This window comes from Ascaphus truei, chromosome 6 (genome assembly GCF_040206685.1).
Source record: "Ascaphus truei isolate aAscTru1 chromosome 6, aAscTru1.hap1, whole genome shotgun sequence".
In the NCBI taxonomy this organism is placed as follows: domain Eukaryota; kingdom Metazoa; phylum Chordata; class Amphibia; order Anura; family Ascaphidae; genus Ascaphus; species Ascaphus truei.
The window spans coordinates 52848025-52864679 of record NC_134488.1 but is presented as its reverse complement, the minus strand read 5'-3'; the positions used below and the strand labels follow the sequence as shown (position 1 = coordinate 52864679).

The following is a 16655-nucleotide window of genomic DNA, read 5'->3' as shown; positions in this document are numbered from 1 at the left end:
TTCCAACTATTTAAGTCCCGCTCTCGAAGTCCCACTTTTGTACATACAACACATAGAGGGTCAAAACACACACATTGTCATGGGGACCCACGGTTTTAGGAGTAGCATGCCGGGCTTCCCATTTATTATGAAGGCTGGCTACCGCCACCATCACAATCGTCATCTCCAGTCTCTCACTATATAAACACCTTCCACTTCAACATTGTTGCTCTCTAATTCACCTTTCACATCTGAAACCCGGCACCTTACCTCAGGATTTCTCTTTCAACTAATATTTACCAATTGGCATTTTCTTCCTTTCTTCGAAAATTCTACCCAAAACACACCAGCATAAAAAGGACCTTTTAGTAGCTATTCCACCAGAAGTAATTCCTACCCTGCTACATACATTGCACTCTTATTTTACTTTCACTTTTTGATCTATTATTCAGCATGCAGCCTCTTCCATACATTTCAACCAATCCCATACCATATTTGTGTTTCCCAATACACTGCTAAAACCAAGGGATTCTCAAATGGTGATAAGTAAACCACTGATGGTGGTCCCTAAAAGCTTTAATGTTGGTGTCTGGACTCCTTCGGATTGCACATAAAGCTGTTCTCTCTTGTAGTCTGTGACTTTTCTACCACTACAAGTACTGTATCTGCATGCTGATTTTTAGACCAAGGTCTAGTTTTTATAGCAGGTAACATAAAAGAATAAATAACTAAATATATGTAAAAAACAAATGATTGCTCTATCATATCCTACATTGATTGGCTGATATTAGACCACAAACCTCAAAGAGCTCACTTGAAACATGTTCTATGAAAACATATACTGTAGCTTTCTTTCTAAAAGCTCATTTTGTTTTGTAATGTGTTTGTAGAGCAGATGAGTAAAATTATACAGAAAACATTATAGAAAAACAGCCTGATCTCAAATTGTTTTAATTAATAATAACATTCATGTGTACATCTTGGTAAAGTATAGAAGAAAGGCTCAACAAAAGGAAAATACAAGAAATACACTACATATTGTATTACATACACATACAAGGCAATGATTTAAAAAAATGGATGTATATGAATATTAGAGAAATAAGCATTTTCTTTTTTTCCAAGTTTATACAGATGGTAAACTGAATCTGAGGAAACCTAGCTTCCTTTAACTACTCCGTTGTGTGTAATTTCAAGGTGTGTTAAGCAGAACCTTGCACAAGAAAATCCCTGCCATCCACTTCTACCTTATGATCAATGACAGGTTGAAATGCATTATCTTTTTTTTTTTTTTAGAAGTTTCCATTGTTTCTTAATTTGCAAAGAAATAAAAAAGTTAAATGTTTATTTTACAGACAATTTCTGGCCATCACCAAAGGAAACGTCATAATGAAGACATACAGTATCATCGAAGGCCCCTTCAGTAATTATACAATATAAAAACATTACAATATTAAGATATGTCAAGTGCTAACAGACACTTGGAAGATATCACAATAATGGGGACACAATCTGTAAGGCAGTAAAAATTAGCATTTGAAGGCGATACAAAAATTACAAAAATACCCAAAGGAGTGTGTACAGGTAGTCCTCGCTATCCAACGTTTCACTTTACAACGAATGGCATATCCAACGCTTTACAATGCCACCTTGAGGGCCGTTTTTTCGACGCCAGAATGAGTTACCCAACGCTCACCGCCACTGATTAACATGGGACTCACTTTACAACGGTTTCCCTATCCAACGTTTTTTCCCGAACGGATTCCGTTGGATAACCGATGACTGCCTGTACTGCAGCTTTTCCTTATTTTTTTCTTTATTAACATGCCAGCATAGTAAAACTTTTAGAAAATACTTTTGCTAATGCATTATTACACTAAAAATAATCAATTAAGGTATTTAACTTGTTGTTTCAGCTTTATCTATGTATTATTTCACATTTAGGACCTTTTAATTTCACAGTACCAACTTGAAAAAGTATAACAATTTAAATATAACTGAATTTGGAAGGAATTCTATATAGACGAACACTACTGTATATTGTTTTCAAGATATACAAGGAGAAAAAGATTCCCAGAGTCCCGCGCTTATTTTTCCTTGGCTGGTAACGCATTAGTCATTACGTCTGTCAGTTTGTGCTGGGCAGTAGGGAATTACTTGGCAAAACACAAAGCCAGCCTCTTGAAATGCTTTCTTCAGTTCAACCTTAATGCAAAAAAAAGTTGGTCACTTAAAAAAAAAAAACAAATCTCACATTTCTCAGCATTTACGGGATATACAGTAAGATGCAAACTCTATACAGTACCAGTTTTTTTGGATCCAAGCATAATCCAATAACTGCACCTCCACTGCCAGGCAGCTTCACTGCACATCCATGCTAAAGGAAAGAAAAAACAAAATTACTACACAACTCCCTATTGTAAATAAGTATTACTGCTTTTGTTGTTAGAATGATTAGCAATCATTAGAAATGCACTTCCTGTTCCCACAAAGGTTAACAGGATAATTGAAGAAAGGTTTCATAATTATAATGAATACAATTGTATATAGAAGAGTCACAAAACTGAAAGTCCAGAGCTAGTGCTACACAGCTGAAGCAGATTCCTGATATGGTGTATACCAGTATATACCAATAAACTTTTGAATGGAGGCCCGGTGGTTAAAGGTAAGAGTGCATGAGTGAATAAAGACTTTTTGTATATCTGTTTGAGAGTATGTCCCTCTAATATATAAGAACAGTCCATATAACAAAAAGTGATGAAATGAGGGAATCAAACACTGAAAGGGGAGATGAGGGACGGGAGTGATTGGGTCAAGGCACGACCCAAATGGAGACCAAGATCAGCCCGACCCACTGCTCCCTTTACTAATCAAGATGAATGATATTCCCAAGCCAGATATGCATCTATAGAGGATCACACACTGTGATGGTGAGGAGGTAACCAGGCTCAATAATAAAGGTTAAGCCCACTTGGTTGTCCCTGATCCATGTTTTGGGGTCCTAGAGTGTCAGCTCTTCGACCTGACTGTCGTATATGCATTACTGTGACTGTTTTTACCTTTCCAGGAGTGCCAGCAAGCACAGTGTAAAGGTATATTTTATTAAAGGATTATATTTAATAGGAATATATGCTTGTAACCTGTATATGAACTGTGGGATTTCCATGTCCCGGGTTCCGAGAGACCAGATGGCCACCAGGCTTGGTGCCACTGTGTCTGCTCAAGTCCTGGACTTGATAACCTCAGGGATGCTAAGGTGTTGGAACAGGCGTGGTACGGGAGTTACACTCAAGTGCCCATGTCCTGGTATAACAAAGGGCTATCTTGCCACTATTTGCCCAGCCCCAGACTTTGAGGAGCCTGGCACAACGGGGGTTCGATATGCTAAGTGGCAGAGGTGCCAGGTTGGCGCATGCCCCTTAGCAGAATTGAAATCAGTGCCCGTCCAGCTTCGGAGTACTGGCAAATCGGTGATAGGCTGGCAGAGAAATTCCCACACGCTGATTGGCTGTAGTGTTTTGTGAATGGGACTCCAAAACCTATAAGAAACCTTGCAGCCAATCGGGACCTCAGATTCTAAGCGCCAAAACATCAGCAGCAAATTCAAGATCCCAAATAGATGCTCTGAGAGAAATAAACACGAGTCGACTTCAGAAAATTCAAGGCAATCCATTCAGTCCCACTTTTCAGGGGCAAAGTTCTGAAAACGGAACGTAGCGGTCGCGGCTGGAATTGCCGAATTGAGTTCCAGGACTTTTGTGAGTACCTCCCGGTCATTGGAAAGGACTCATACAGACTTCATTATGTAGCCATTAGGACTAGGAAAGTTTAGTTCGTTAGCCCAGATCCCCAGTAAGTATGTTTCATATTGCGATCCATTGTGTGTATGTCTTTTCCTGGAATAAATTACAGTTTATTTTACCTCCTTGTTTTGCTATATCATATGAACCTGGTCTCCCGTGACACATACCTCCTAGCAAATAGAGTTGAAACAGCAGCCGCTTGTACTCACTGCACCTGACCTGCAACCATTGAATCTGGGCTTCGTGGGCGTGCTGTCTCCGAAATCATTATAGAGCGTAGATGACCTAAAGAACAGAAAAACGGAGAGCACCGCACCGAGAAAAAAAATGGGGATCCAATCTGAATTGCTGATAAAAGGTAGGTTTATTTACGGAACCACTAGCAACATTGTAGTCACAGAAAAAGTAGTCCTCTTACGCGTTTCACGCACTGGGCGCTTTATCAAAGAGCGACAAACCCAATAATAATTATGCTATTTATAGGCATCACGGTGGTCAGCCGGATATCCGCAATCAAAAAATGTGAACCAATCAGAACACATCTGAAAAGAATCCCAGGTGTGTCATAATGTATCCAGTGATTGCTAATCTAAAGCGGCAGGACCACCAAGAGCCCCATAAGAGCACAGATAAATCTCAACTAGTGAAAGTTTAAAAACATACTTCCAATATAACAAAGTATCCAAGGAAGTAATAAAAAAGTAACAATACCAAACATAAATGTAGCGGAATGCTGCCTGAAGTTATAAAAAAGAAATAATGTACTGTATGCAATGTAATAAATAATATAAAATTAAGTCAGATACCTTTGTAACACCTCTGATACCAATGTATATACTGTATATTAAGCCAAACGAAACTTGCAGCAATGTATTTTCTAATTAATCCAGAAAACGCACTAAAGTATATGTGCATATTGAATACAATATAAGAAGTAAATGTATATGTATATATATATGAATGAACTCTATAACACATAACAAATAGCAAAACCAATAATAACAAACTAAAGACTCTGTCCCAAAAGAACAGAACGGTGGGGAGAGGGGGGAAGGGAAAGAAGGGACAGGTGGGAAAGGGAGGGGAGGATGGGGACAGGGGGAAGGGGGAAGTAAAAGAGGAGCGGAGAGGAAGAACAGGAAAAACAGAAAAATGGGACTAGGTAAGCATAAATAATGAGACTAATAGTACATTTCTTCCTTGAATGCCGACTCATTCCCTAATCCACTAGAGGTATAGTAGCGATTGTCCAATGCAGCATAAGTAAAGGCTCATACAAGACCACAGTATGATTTGAAGCATTGTAGAACTTTATTTCTGTACTTAATGCACATAGATACATGCAGGATGGAAACTGCTACATGTACACTCTAACTCATGTCACTGACCAACATTACATATATATATTATTATTATTACGTATATACGTTATATACCCTGTATACAGACTGACCACTCAATACAGATTAACCACTCCTCTTAATGACTAACGAGACTAAAACTTGTCTTTCTGGTATTTTTTATTCTATACTGCTTTCCTTTAGCAAGGCTTTCATGTGTTAATTTGTGTTTTATTGTATCTTTCCTTTCTATTGATCAACCAAGGCTTTCATGTGTTCTTCTGTGTTTCATTGTATCTTTCCTTTCTATTGATCAACCAAGGCTTTCATGTGTTAATTTGTGTTCTTGGCACCCACCCGAAATGTGATCCCATTGTTTTAACATTATCAGTTTGGAGGGGTCATTACAATTAGATGCAGTTGCAGCCTTTTGGTCAACTGTGGTGTCATAAGCGAGTTAAAATGCACATACAGTATATATATATATATATATATATATATATATATATATACACACACACATATATACCACAACCTAATACATATTACACTGCATGCTTAATCAATGCTCTCCTATCCACAACCTCCTCGAATAGGTGGTTACATGCTCTATCGCAGAAAATAAAACTCTTTCGTCAAGTTTATTTGACTCTAAGAGGAAGATTAGCAGAATCAACATTCCAAACGGTTGCCACAGATGTGGAGCCTGCTCAATATGTCCTTAAATGGCACAAATTCAAACAATAAAGTGTATAAATACAAATAACTAATTTAAATTACAATACTTCTTGAATTGCAATACGTCCTTTGTTGTTTATTTGATCAAGTGTGGTAAGGGATACGAGGGACGAACTATTAGACCACTAAGGTCACATATAATGGACACCTTAGATCTAGTCGGCATAAGGACCTTAGGTATCCCGTTTCCAGACATTAAACCACTTGCCCATTAGGTGACTTAAAAACTCTCATTTTCTGCAATAGAGCATGTGCCTCCACCTATTTCTGGAGGTGACAGACTGACTGGGCATGCTCAATCGTCGAGAGATGTGTTGGATCTTTTCTCTTAATACATTGACCCCTTAAGGTATTAATGTAGATTGGGAGCTGCATATTTTTTTTTATAATACAGCCTTTATATATTCAGGTCTGCAGTCACATTCAATTATGATTCATACTTACTTATAGTACCTTGACTATTATCTTGGATGTGGTTTATGTCTTCCTTTAGGGAGTTTATGTTTTGTATCAATTAATATATGGATCTATCCTGTTGTATCAGGATATTTTTATAAGGTGTTTTTCATTTTTGATTGCATTTAAAAACTATACAAGTCTCATTATTTATGCTCATCTAGTCCCATTTTTCTGTTTTTCCTGTCCTTCCTCTCCGCTCCTCTTTTCCTTCACCCTCCCCTCCTCCAATCCCCATCCTCCCCTCCCTTCCCCACCTTTCCATTCCCCCCTTTCTTTTATTTTGGGACAGAGCCTTTAGTTTATATTATTATTGATTTTGCTATTTATGTTATAGAGTTCATTCATATATATACATTTACTTCTTATATCGGATTCAGTATGCACATATATTTCAGTGCATTTTCTGGATTAATTAGAGAATACATTGCTGCAAGTTTAGTTTGGTTTAATATAAAGTATATACATTGGTATCAAGAGGTGTTACAAAGGTATTTGGCTTCATGTTATATTATTTATTTCATTACATACATTATTTATTTTGTATAACTTCAGGCAGCATTACGCTACAGTTATGTTTGGTATTGTTAGTATTGTTACTTTTTTATTACTTCCTTGGGTACTTTGTTTTATTATCAGTATGTTTTTAAACTTTCACTAGTTACGATTCATCTGTGCTCTTTTGGGGCTCTTTGCTAATCTAAAGCGGCAGAACCACAATCACTGTATACATTATGACACACTTGGGATTCTTTTCGGATGTGTTCTGATTGGTTTAGACTTGTTGATTGCGGATATCCGGCTGACCACATTGGAGCCTATAAATAGCATACAAATAGCATACTTATTATTGGTTTGTCGCTCTTTGATAAAGCGACCAGTGTGTGAAACGCGTAAGAGGACTACCGTTTCTGTGACTACAATGTTGCAAGCGGTTCCGTAAATAAACCTACCTTTAATCAGCAATTCAGATTGGATCAACGTTTTTTTTCTCGGAGTGGTGCTCTCCTTTGTCCTGTTCTTCAGGTCATCTCTGCTCTATAATGAATACAACTCATATCTATTGTTTGTTCACCTCTGAAGAGCTACATATAAATTACTGTTCTTAAAATAGCTGTAGGTTTCATTTCTATGTGCACTTCATTTGTAATAGATTGCTTGCGTGTAGATAAAGCTTGATCTATTAAACAGGCAAAGTCTCCTGGGACCAATGTGAACTAATTCCACTGGCATGTGTAACAGGTCTCAACTGGGTGATTAATTAATATTTTACCCTAATTTGGCTCCTATCAAATATTTTAAATCAATTGTGAAGTTAGACTTGGGAAGGGGTTTGATTTAATCTGGCTACTCCATTTTATGAAATGTCACGGTATGATCAGCAAGTGCTCGTACAGCCAGAAACTCCTCTCCTTTTCTTAATTGATCTCTGAAAGGGACATGGAGGGATAAGTGTAAAGGAAATTCTTCAAGTCCTCAAATAAATTCAACTTGTAACTAATTTCAATATGATGGCAGCCAAACCTTTGCTATTAGCATTGTTAGATTTATTTAGGAAAGGCAGCTAGACTGTTACATTTTTTATAAAAGTATATTTTTTAGCTGGGTACATGGGATTGCAACCTTCAATGCCAGAGTACACCCCGATGTATAAAAACTGTAATCTGAAGGTTTTCATGCACAACCATAACGCTGTGTTTAATATATAAACAAAGGCCTAAAAATAATAAAAAAACAATCAGTATGTATGATACTAAATAATTTAGTAACATGTTATTTTCCTGCTACCTATGAAGAAATTACATTGATGTCTATGATACCTGGAATTTATTGTATTAACGAGATCACCAAAATGGCAATATAGTATCTTCCAATTATTTTTTTCAATATGCCATTTAAAGTTTTATATCCCCACCCCCAGAAAACTATGATTTTCTTAAAAACACAAGAATACTTTTTTTGTGATTATAGTCTACCTTTAAATATAAGTGAGTAAAATGCTTTTCATCTTTTTTGTTCAAAGAAGAAACCTGATTACCACTATTAAAGTCCAATTCCATGTAGGGCAATACCTAATTAAATTATCAATCAAATGAATACAACTTCCAGTCACTTTTTAAAATAACCTATGTATTATTGATTTGGGAAATTAATCTAAGAAAATGTAATAAACATTATGCTAATTTTAATGTCAATGAATGATAATATAATTCTTATTTTTATTTGAACATGTAAGAAATGTTAAATAGTTATTGCACATAGGACACCGATTTCTACAGTATCCTTTATCACTCTTGATTTACCAGAATAAATCTTGATACACCAATGTAACACATGAAACAAACAGTAATAGTTTGTTAAAGTGAATAATAATTATAATACTAATTGTTTGTTCTTGTATAGCGCTGCTAGTTTTACGTAGCGCTTTATAGAGACATTTTGCAGACACAGTCCCTGCCCCGTAGAGCTTACAATCTATGTTTTGGTGCCTGACGCACAGGGTGATAAAGTGACTTAACCAAGGTTACAAGGAGCCGACACCGGGAATTTAATTAAACTCAGTGCCAGTGTCGTTACTCACTGAGCCACTCCTTCAGTCTGAATGTCTCATAATCATGACTAATAGAAATCTTTTAGTAAATAACCTAAAATAAATACTCAGTAATTACAGTACCACCAAACTGTAACAGCTATGACATGATATCCATTGCTGACCACAAGATGTCACACCAGCATTATAGACATGATATCCATTGCTGACCACAAGATGTCACACCAGCATTATATAAAAAAAAGTGCAACACTGTATACAGCGGATCAGAGTTCTGTGAAATCAGTACACAGAATTAAATTGCAGCAATTTTTGCACTTAAAAAAATGGTTTTAAGGAGAGACTAACTTTTAGTCTGTGATATTAAATGTGAAGGAGATGTCAATTCCTTTCATGGCTTTGCAGAAAATTGCTTTACATTCTTTTATAAGCAGGCACTGGTCGTACACTAACAAAACTTGTTTATAGCAAATGTGACCCGTAAAAACAAGGTAATCTATAGTTTACCCAGGGGTAAACAAAAATGTGGAGTCAGACAAAAATTTTAGGCGCCAAAGGGGCCTATGCACTAAGCTCCGATAAGTCACTTATCGCCACCTTATCGCCAAAAAAGCCTACTGCTATTCAGTAAGACCCAATAAGTCGGCGATAAGAGAGCTTTTCGGCAAATGTTTTTGCTGGGTAAAAAAATCACCAAACGGGCGGAGATAAGCCACTTATCGCCACTTATCGCCACCTTTTCAAACTCGTGGTATTCTAGTAGCCCGACTAACTTATCGAGGCTAATCGCGGCTCTAGAATTGAGATTTCCTCTCAAAATCGACTCGCCAGGAAAACTAGGCAAGAGGGTGGTGAGAAGCTGCCGATAAGGCGGTGAGACGGGACAGACCCATTAATATCAGCAACAGAGACCCCCGGCATCAATCCCATGCAATAAAAATGCATTTAGTCAACTTCGTACCTTAGCGGCTAACCGCTAAGGCAATGAAGGGGTTAATGGACAACAGCAGCTTTATTGGGGCAGAGTGAAGGGAGTGAAGAGTGTACTTGGCCCTTCACTCCCCCCGTCTGCCCCCAATAAACATTACAATATGTTATAATCACAAATACACAACCCACCCCGTGCACCCACATAAAACCATAATTTTTTTTTATATACATGATTCACACCAGAGACTGCGGGGGTCCCCGGGTGGTCCTCGCGGGTGTCCATGGGCCTACAGGTGGTCCCCGCAGGTGTCTGGGGGCCCCAATGGGGTGCCCAGGTGGCCCCCACGGGTGTTGGTGGCCCTCGGGTGGTTCCCACTGGTGTCCGTGGGCCTCCAGGAGGTCCCTGTGGGTGTCTGGGGCCCCAGAGGGGTCACTGTGTGGCTCCCGCGGGTGTCTGGGGGACCCTGGGTCATGCCCACGGGTGTCTGGGGGCCCTTGGGTGGTTCCCACGGGTGTCCGACAGCCCCATAGGGGTCCCAGGGTAGTCCCCGTGGGTGTCCATGGGTCCTCGGGTGGTCCCCGTGGGTGTCCAAAGGTTTCGGGAGGTCCATGGGTGTCCAGAGGTCCTCGGGAGGTCCATGGGTGTCCAGGGGTTCTCGGGTGGTCCCCGAGGGTTTCCGCTGGCCTGCAGTACCAATCCTGTTGTTAAAAAAAATCAAATTGGCATACATTTCAATAAATACACCTCCCCCCCATGGGGGCAAAATAACTACAGTATTATCCAGATGTGGATAATAGCTCATTTGTCCATTATTAAAACAAACATTAGAACTCGCTGGGTGAGCCCTTTTCAGAGGGGCAATCTTCACGTCGCTGGCTAATCGCCATTTTTGCAAAGATTGCTATCACTGGTATTCGGGGCTTTCTGCATACCGTGATAGCAACGCTGTAAAAAATGGAGATTTAGAAACCCTGGTGATTTTTTCTATCGGAGCATAGTGCATAGGCCCCAAAGTCTTGTTAAGAGGCAGAGTATGTGTCAGTTTGTATCTGTGACAATAGTGACACACACTGACCTCCCTCCCATATCCACTACCCCTGACACACTGTCCAAAATTGAGAGCGGTGTTGGGCAGTTTCCTGGAGTGCTCTGTCTTTCTCCATCCCCTGCCCCATGCGCTCTTAATTATTCCCCACCACAGCACACAAAGCAGCGCAACGCTGACTGCAACCAGTTACAGCGTACAAATGTGGAAGGGTTCCACTCCAGACTTTGGCTGGAACCTGCCCTTACCTGGCTGCTGTGGACATCTTGGTTGCTGGCAAGCCTCCTCCTGAACTTTGTTATTGGCTGAACCTGTTCAAGGGCTTAAATAGCAGCCAGTTACTTCCAGCCCCTGCCAGATCATTGTATACGTTTCCCTGTGTTCCTGACCACCATGGGTTCTGTTTTGAGCCTTCCTTGTTCGTGAGCCTTCCCTGTTCCTGAGGCTAGCCGGTTGCTGTGCCTAGCCTATTGCTGTGGCTCATCCCAGAGCTGTAGCTCATTCCCTTAAGAAAAAACAAACTCAGTTAGAACTAAAAAACGCTTAGGTTCATTCTTAGAGCTGTATCTCCTTCCTTTAGTGAAAATAGGATTTAGGTTTCATAAAAATTCTTGCAACCTCATATGTTGGAGTAACCCCCAAAACCTCTATACTTGTTCTCGGGAACGGGCATACACTGGGGGACCCTCACTAACTTAGGGACCCTTGACTGTACCCGGGATACACATCCCTATACCCCCATTTACCTTTCTGGTCTGCTGTGCTGAAGCAGGGAAACCTGGCGGTGCGTTGCATAACTGTTTTCAAGGGAGGATTTTGACCAGGGTGATTTTTCTATATCTCCCTGGGAATCTGACCTGATTCCTGGATACATTTTTTGGGGTGGCCAGCAACTCTGGACCCCAGCTACCTAGACACAATCTGACAACACTTTTATTGCAAAACTCCCTTTGAACCTCATAGCCTCTCAATCTCCACTGGTTAGCACTCCTGGAAAGGTAAAACACACATAAATTCTTTATTGTCATACAATTAAATACAAGTCATGTACAACAGATAGGTTGTACATGACTTGCATTTGATTGTATGACAATAAAGAGTGTAGACAGCAACTGTACACTCTAAAACCCTAAATATGGATCAGAGGTAACCAACCGGGCATAATATCTTTATTGATGGCTTGGTTACCCCTTTACCGTGACAATCATTACATGCAAAGTTAAAGTGACCCCTGTTTTTCCACTTTCCATGTTCCCTTTAACCTAGACTCATGAAACTTGCTGTGTGTAAGTTTTATTTGGGATATTTGGGTAAGATTGCAGTTATTTTGTTTGCAGGAGTTGGGGGGCCAGAGCTATCGATAGTACCTTAATTCTACCCGGTGTGCATGCATGATTTGCCGGTACGCGAGTAGAATTACACCGGGACTATCCATCTCTCCCCAGCCTACTAGTTTTTGAGCCCCAATAACCCAGTCCTATATCCAGTACAGTCATGAGTCTCCCAAAGGTCCCCCATGTATTAAAATATGTTTTCCAATGTTTGATACATTTATTATAAGGCTCTATGCAGTCTGCCCGGGCATCCAGTTAAGGTGCCAGCAAGTCTGCATAGAGTCCGTAGTTCAAAGGGGAGAGTATGTCCAGAGGTGTGAAAACATTTAGTGGGCGAGGAAAGGCAAATTGCCAGGTCCAGAGGGCACCTCGTGGGGACACCTGTTGTAGTTGCTAGACTTGAGGGAGCCGGCCAAGCGGATGGCAATGAGTTAGCCAGAGAGGATGCCGCCGGAGTCTTCTCCCCTTAGCTAAAATCATATTTCCTGCTCACCCAGCTTTTTGAGCCTTCTTGGCACACCTACTCCTCTGACGTCAGCCGAGGGTCGAGACCCTCTTTCTATTGGCTGGCGGGGAGGGATTCCCATGCTCTGATTGGTTGCTCCACCCCAGTCCGTTCTGGGGATAGCCCAGCGGTGTAGGTAAGGTGCTGACCAAGAGAGCGAGTGTGCACAACCAATGGCTTCATTCGATGAAGCTAGGGCGGGCTTTTCAAAGTTGCTCTGTTCTAAATAACAGAGCAACCGGCTTCGTTTTGAAGCCTGAAAAATTTGCCTCGTGAGACTAAGTCAGACGCGAGGACCAAGTTCTCATTTTAGAAACCAGCGGTTGCAGATGGGAACTGAAGCCGAAAAGAGGACCAGGAGAACCGGGTGTATATTCTGGTCAAGGTAAGCTCATCCAAGCGGGCACCCTGCACCTAGGAAAGCCTAGATTTTTTCCCCAGACCCCCAGTAAGTGTATCTCTTCTTGTTGTACGTGGGTTCACCCAACTAAATTACAATTTGTTTTTACTATCTTGTGTTGCCAAATGAATGATCCCGGTAATATATAAATGGTGTAAAAAGTACCTGGTCTCTGGAGACAGTACTCTATCCACTACAAACTCCTGCTTCCGGCCCTCCCCCAATATCCTCACACACTCTCATATTACTCAAAAGTCTTGCATTATCTACTGAATGTTGGTGGAGAACTCTGAAAACCAGTACACCAACCACTACTTATTCTAATGGAAAACATCACAAATTTACAACATGCTAACAACTACTCAAATTTCTATTTATACTGTTACTCTTTTGCAGGTGATATTGAACTTAACCCAGGCCCTCCCTGTCATGGGAGACCAGCACTTTTAACATGTTAATACCTGGATCCTTTGAGTGAGTAAAGCGAAGAGATAAAATAAACTGTGATTTATTTACAGAATGAACACACACTCATTGGTTTACAATATATGAGCAAGAGGTACACCGACTCCTTTGAGACCCTGTCTTTTATAAAAAAACTAACCTCAGACCCTACATCATTATTTCTAATTACTCTTAAAAAACTTCTAGATGAGGCATTATCCAAAACAATAATCACAGAGAAAGAATATGGGTTTCTTTACAATAAGTCACCAAAAATACCGGTGTTTTACCATTTTCCTAAGTTGCACAAATCTCTTATAAACCCGCCAGGGAGACCAATAGTCTCGGGTATATCCTCACTGACAGCAAATTTATCCCAGTATGTGGATTACTTCCTGCAAAGAATCGTAGGGGAGTTACCTTCATATCTAAAGGACTCCTCTGCGGTATTAAATCTCTTTGCAAAATTCGAATGGAAAAGCTCGTACAGATGGCTGACGTGTGACGTCCAAGCATTGTACACTAGCATTCCACATATTAAGGGTATTGCAGCAGTGGAGAATTACCTGAGACAGGAACCAAACATCACAGATCTAAACAGATGGTTTATATTAGAAGCCATAAAATATGTGCTTAGCCACAACTATTTTCTTTTTCTTTCCCAGTTCTTCTTGCAGGTTTGCGGAACTGCAATGGGCACACGATTTGCCCCCAGTTTCGCAAACCTGTATATGGGGAACTGGGAAGAAACCTTTATCTGGAAGGAAAATCCATTCCTGAAAAATATAGTGATATGGCGTCGCTATATAGATGACATTCTCTGTGTGTGGGAGGGTGATGAAGAATCAGTAGATGGATTTATGAATTACATCAATCATAATGACCACAACCTGGTATTCACCCATGTAACACACGCAGAGAATGTCAGCTATCTAGATCTGGACCTAACAGCCTCAGTGGCAGAAGGGGTAACAACCAAAACCTTCTTTAAAAAGGTAGATACGAATAATCTCTTACTGGCCTCCAGCAACCATAAAAAAAACTTGGATTAGCAACATACCTGGAGGTCAGTTTATGAGAATAAAGAGAAACTGCAGCAATGAGGCAGATTTTGAACTACAAGCCCAATTTCTGTTCTCAAGATTTTTAGAAAGAGGATATAATTACAAACAACTCAGACTTGAACTAGATAAGGTTAGAAAAATAGATCGGAACAAACTGTTAATACAAAAGAAAAATCCTCTAAATGTGGATGAGGATCGAATAGAAGTTCCATTCATTACAAACTATAACTCTATGCACAGAAAAATAGAAGGAGTCATAAAAAAACATTGGGGTATTATCTCTACAGACCCCATTCTCAGTGGACACATAAACACATCTCCCAAGTTTATATATAGGAAAGCTCGCAGTCTAAAAGACACATTAGTACCGAGTGATATAGGTAAAACTGTAACAAATAGAGGTGCCCAATCTTGGTTGAGTAACAATTTAGTAGGGAACTTTCCCTGTGGAAGATGTTGTACATGTAAACTCCTACACACTGAACGCAAAACATTTAGATCAAATATAGATAACAAAGTGTATAACATTACTGAATTTATCAATTGCAACACAAGATTCTTAGTATACCTACTAGAATGCCCCTGCGGCCTGCAATACGTAGGCCGCACAAAAAGATGTCTTAAAACACGTATACAAGAGCACGTGAGAAATATCAAACATGCACTACAGACTCATAGTGTAAGTCGTCACTTCTCAACCCATCATAACAAAGACCCCACAACCCTGACCTTCAAAGGGATTAAAACCATCCCCCAAAACAGACGTGGAGGAGATAGAGTAAAAGATATATCAGTCCAAGAAACTTACTGGATTCACCAGTTGAAGACCTTAGGTCCTAAAGGTCTAAATGAAAACATAGACCTTTGGTGTTTATACTAAACAATATTAGAAATAGGCCCCGTATAGGTATATGTATCAGAGAAATCGAGTACTTGGTTTTTTTATAAATATAATTTGAATAACATCTGTGATATCCATTCATAGTAATAAGTATTATTATTCTTTATACGTGTAAGTAACACCTGTTTGTTTTATTTCAGAGCCTTTGAATTATCCTTAATCACTGGCATTTTTATTTAAGTGTTTTTAATATGTATTAATAAATGAATAAATGTATTGTGATTTTATTATACCCCTGGACCAGCACTGAATAGGTCAAATCACTAGAGCACTTTAAGAAGTCATTATCATAAATACCCACACTTGTGGGATGATGCAAAGTGAGGATCAGATTGGTGTAGACACCTCTGATTGTGACCAATCAGTAGCGGAGTATGGGTATAAATATGTTCTTAAATCAGTCCAATTTATCCCTGAAGAAGAAGCCTATGCTTCGAAACGCGTTGGATAAAGATTTTAATAAGTCCTAGGACCCTATCCCCACACTCTGTGTGATTTTTCCTGCATTGGACTGACTTCTCACAAAAAAAAAACTGCATTCGGCAAATTGCAGTAAAGCTAAGATCGCGCTTTACGGCACCACCTCCCTTTGCGGCCGGTCGCAAACCCCGCGGGACACGTGAACTACTGCCGAAGTGAGCTGAGACACAGTGGCAGCTGGAAAACAGACCCGAGAAGGAGCAACTATAACGGCAGCGATCGGGGAAGGAGACTGACCAAGATACAGCACCGCAGTGGAGGTTTCCAACTACAATTGAGACAGTTTGTCCTGGATGCTGTGAGAGAGAGTTCCCAAAGTCTGGAGGCGGCAGTGCGGCGTTGGTAAACTCATGTATTGCACATGAAATGCTTTATACTTACTAACCTGATGTACGCAGATATTATACCCTAAAATTATATTCACCCATTTTTACAAACTTCACTATGTGCTTTTGCGCTTTTGTCTTTCTTGTGTTTCAGTTGCCTAGGGGTTTGCCCCTGTTCATATAGCTGCAGGTCACCCATCGATTTAGAGGTTGTATTTTGTTATTTAATTAATACACGGAGGTGAAGGGGTTAATCAATAGACATAATAATTTGCGCACTTTATCTGTTTTTTGTTACATTGAAGAGATAAAATAAACTGTGATTTATTTACAGAATGAACACACACTCATTGGTTTA

The 16655-nt window shown here is 39.8% G+C and overlaps 1 protein-coding gene across 4 annotated transcripts in view; it reads right to left on the bottom strand.

The window, feature by feature from the left end:
• Nucleotides 1-921: 921 nt before the first annotated feature.
• LOC142497036 (uncharacterized) overlaps nucleotides 922-16655 on the bottom strand; it is a 193046-nt gene continuing 177312 nt past the window's right edge. For 2 of the 4 annotated variants that reach the window (XM_075604276.1, XM_075604277.1), the window contains exons 22-23: nucleotides 2285-2356; nucleotides 922-2184 (exon numbers count right to left, since the gene is read on the bottom strand). In XM_075604276.1, coding sequence (XP_075460391.1) covers nucleotides 2092-2184; nucleotides 2285-2356 — 165 coding nt within the window. In that variant the 3' untranslated portion in view covers nucleotides 922-2091. Of the gene's footprint in view, nucleotides 2185-2282; nucleotides 2357-11091; nucleotides 11349-16655 lie in introns of those variants that run through there. The other 2 variants (XR_012802160.1, XR_012802161.1) reach the window with 1 other exon arrangement.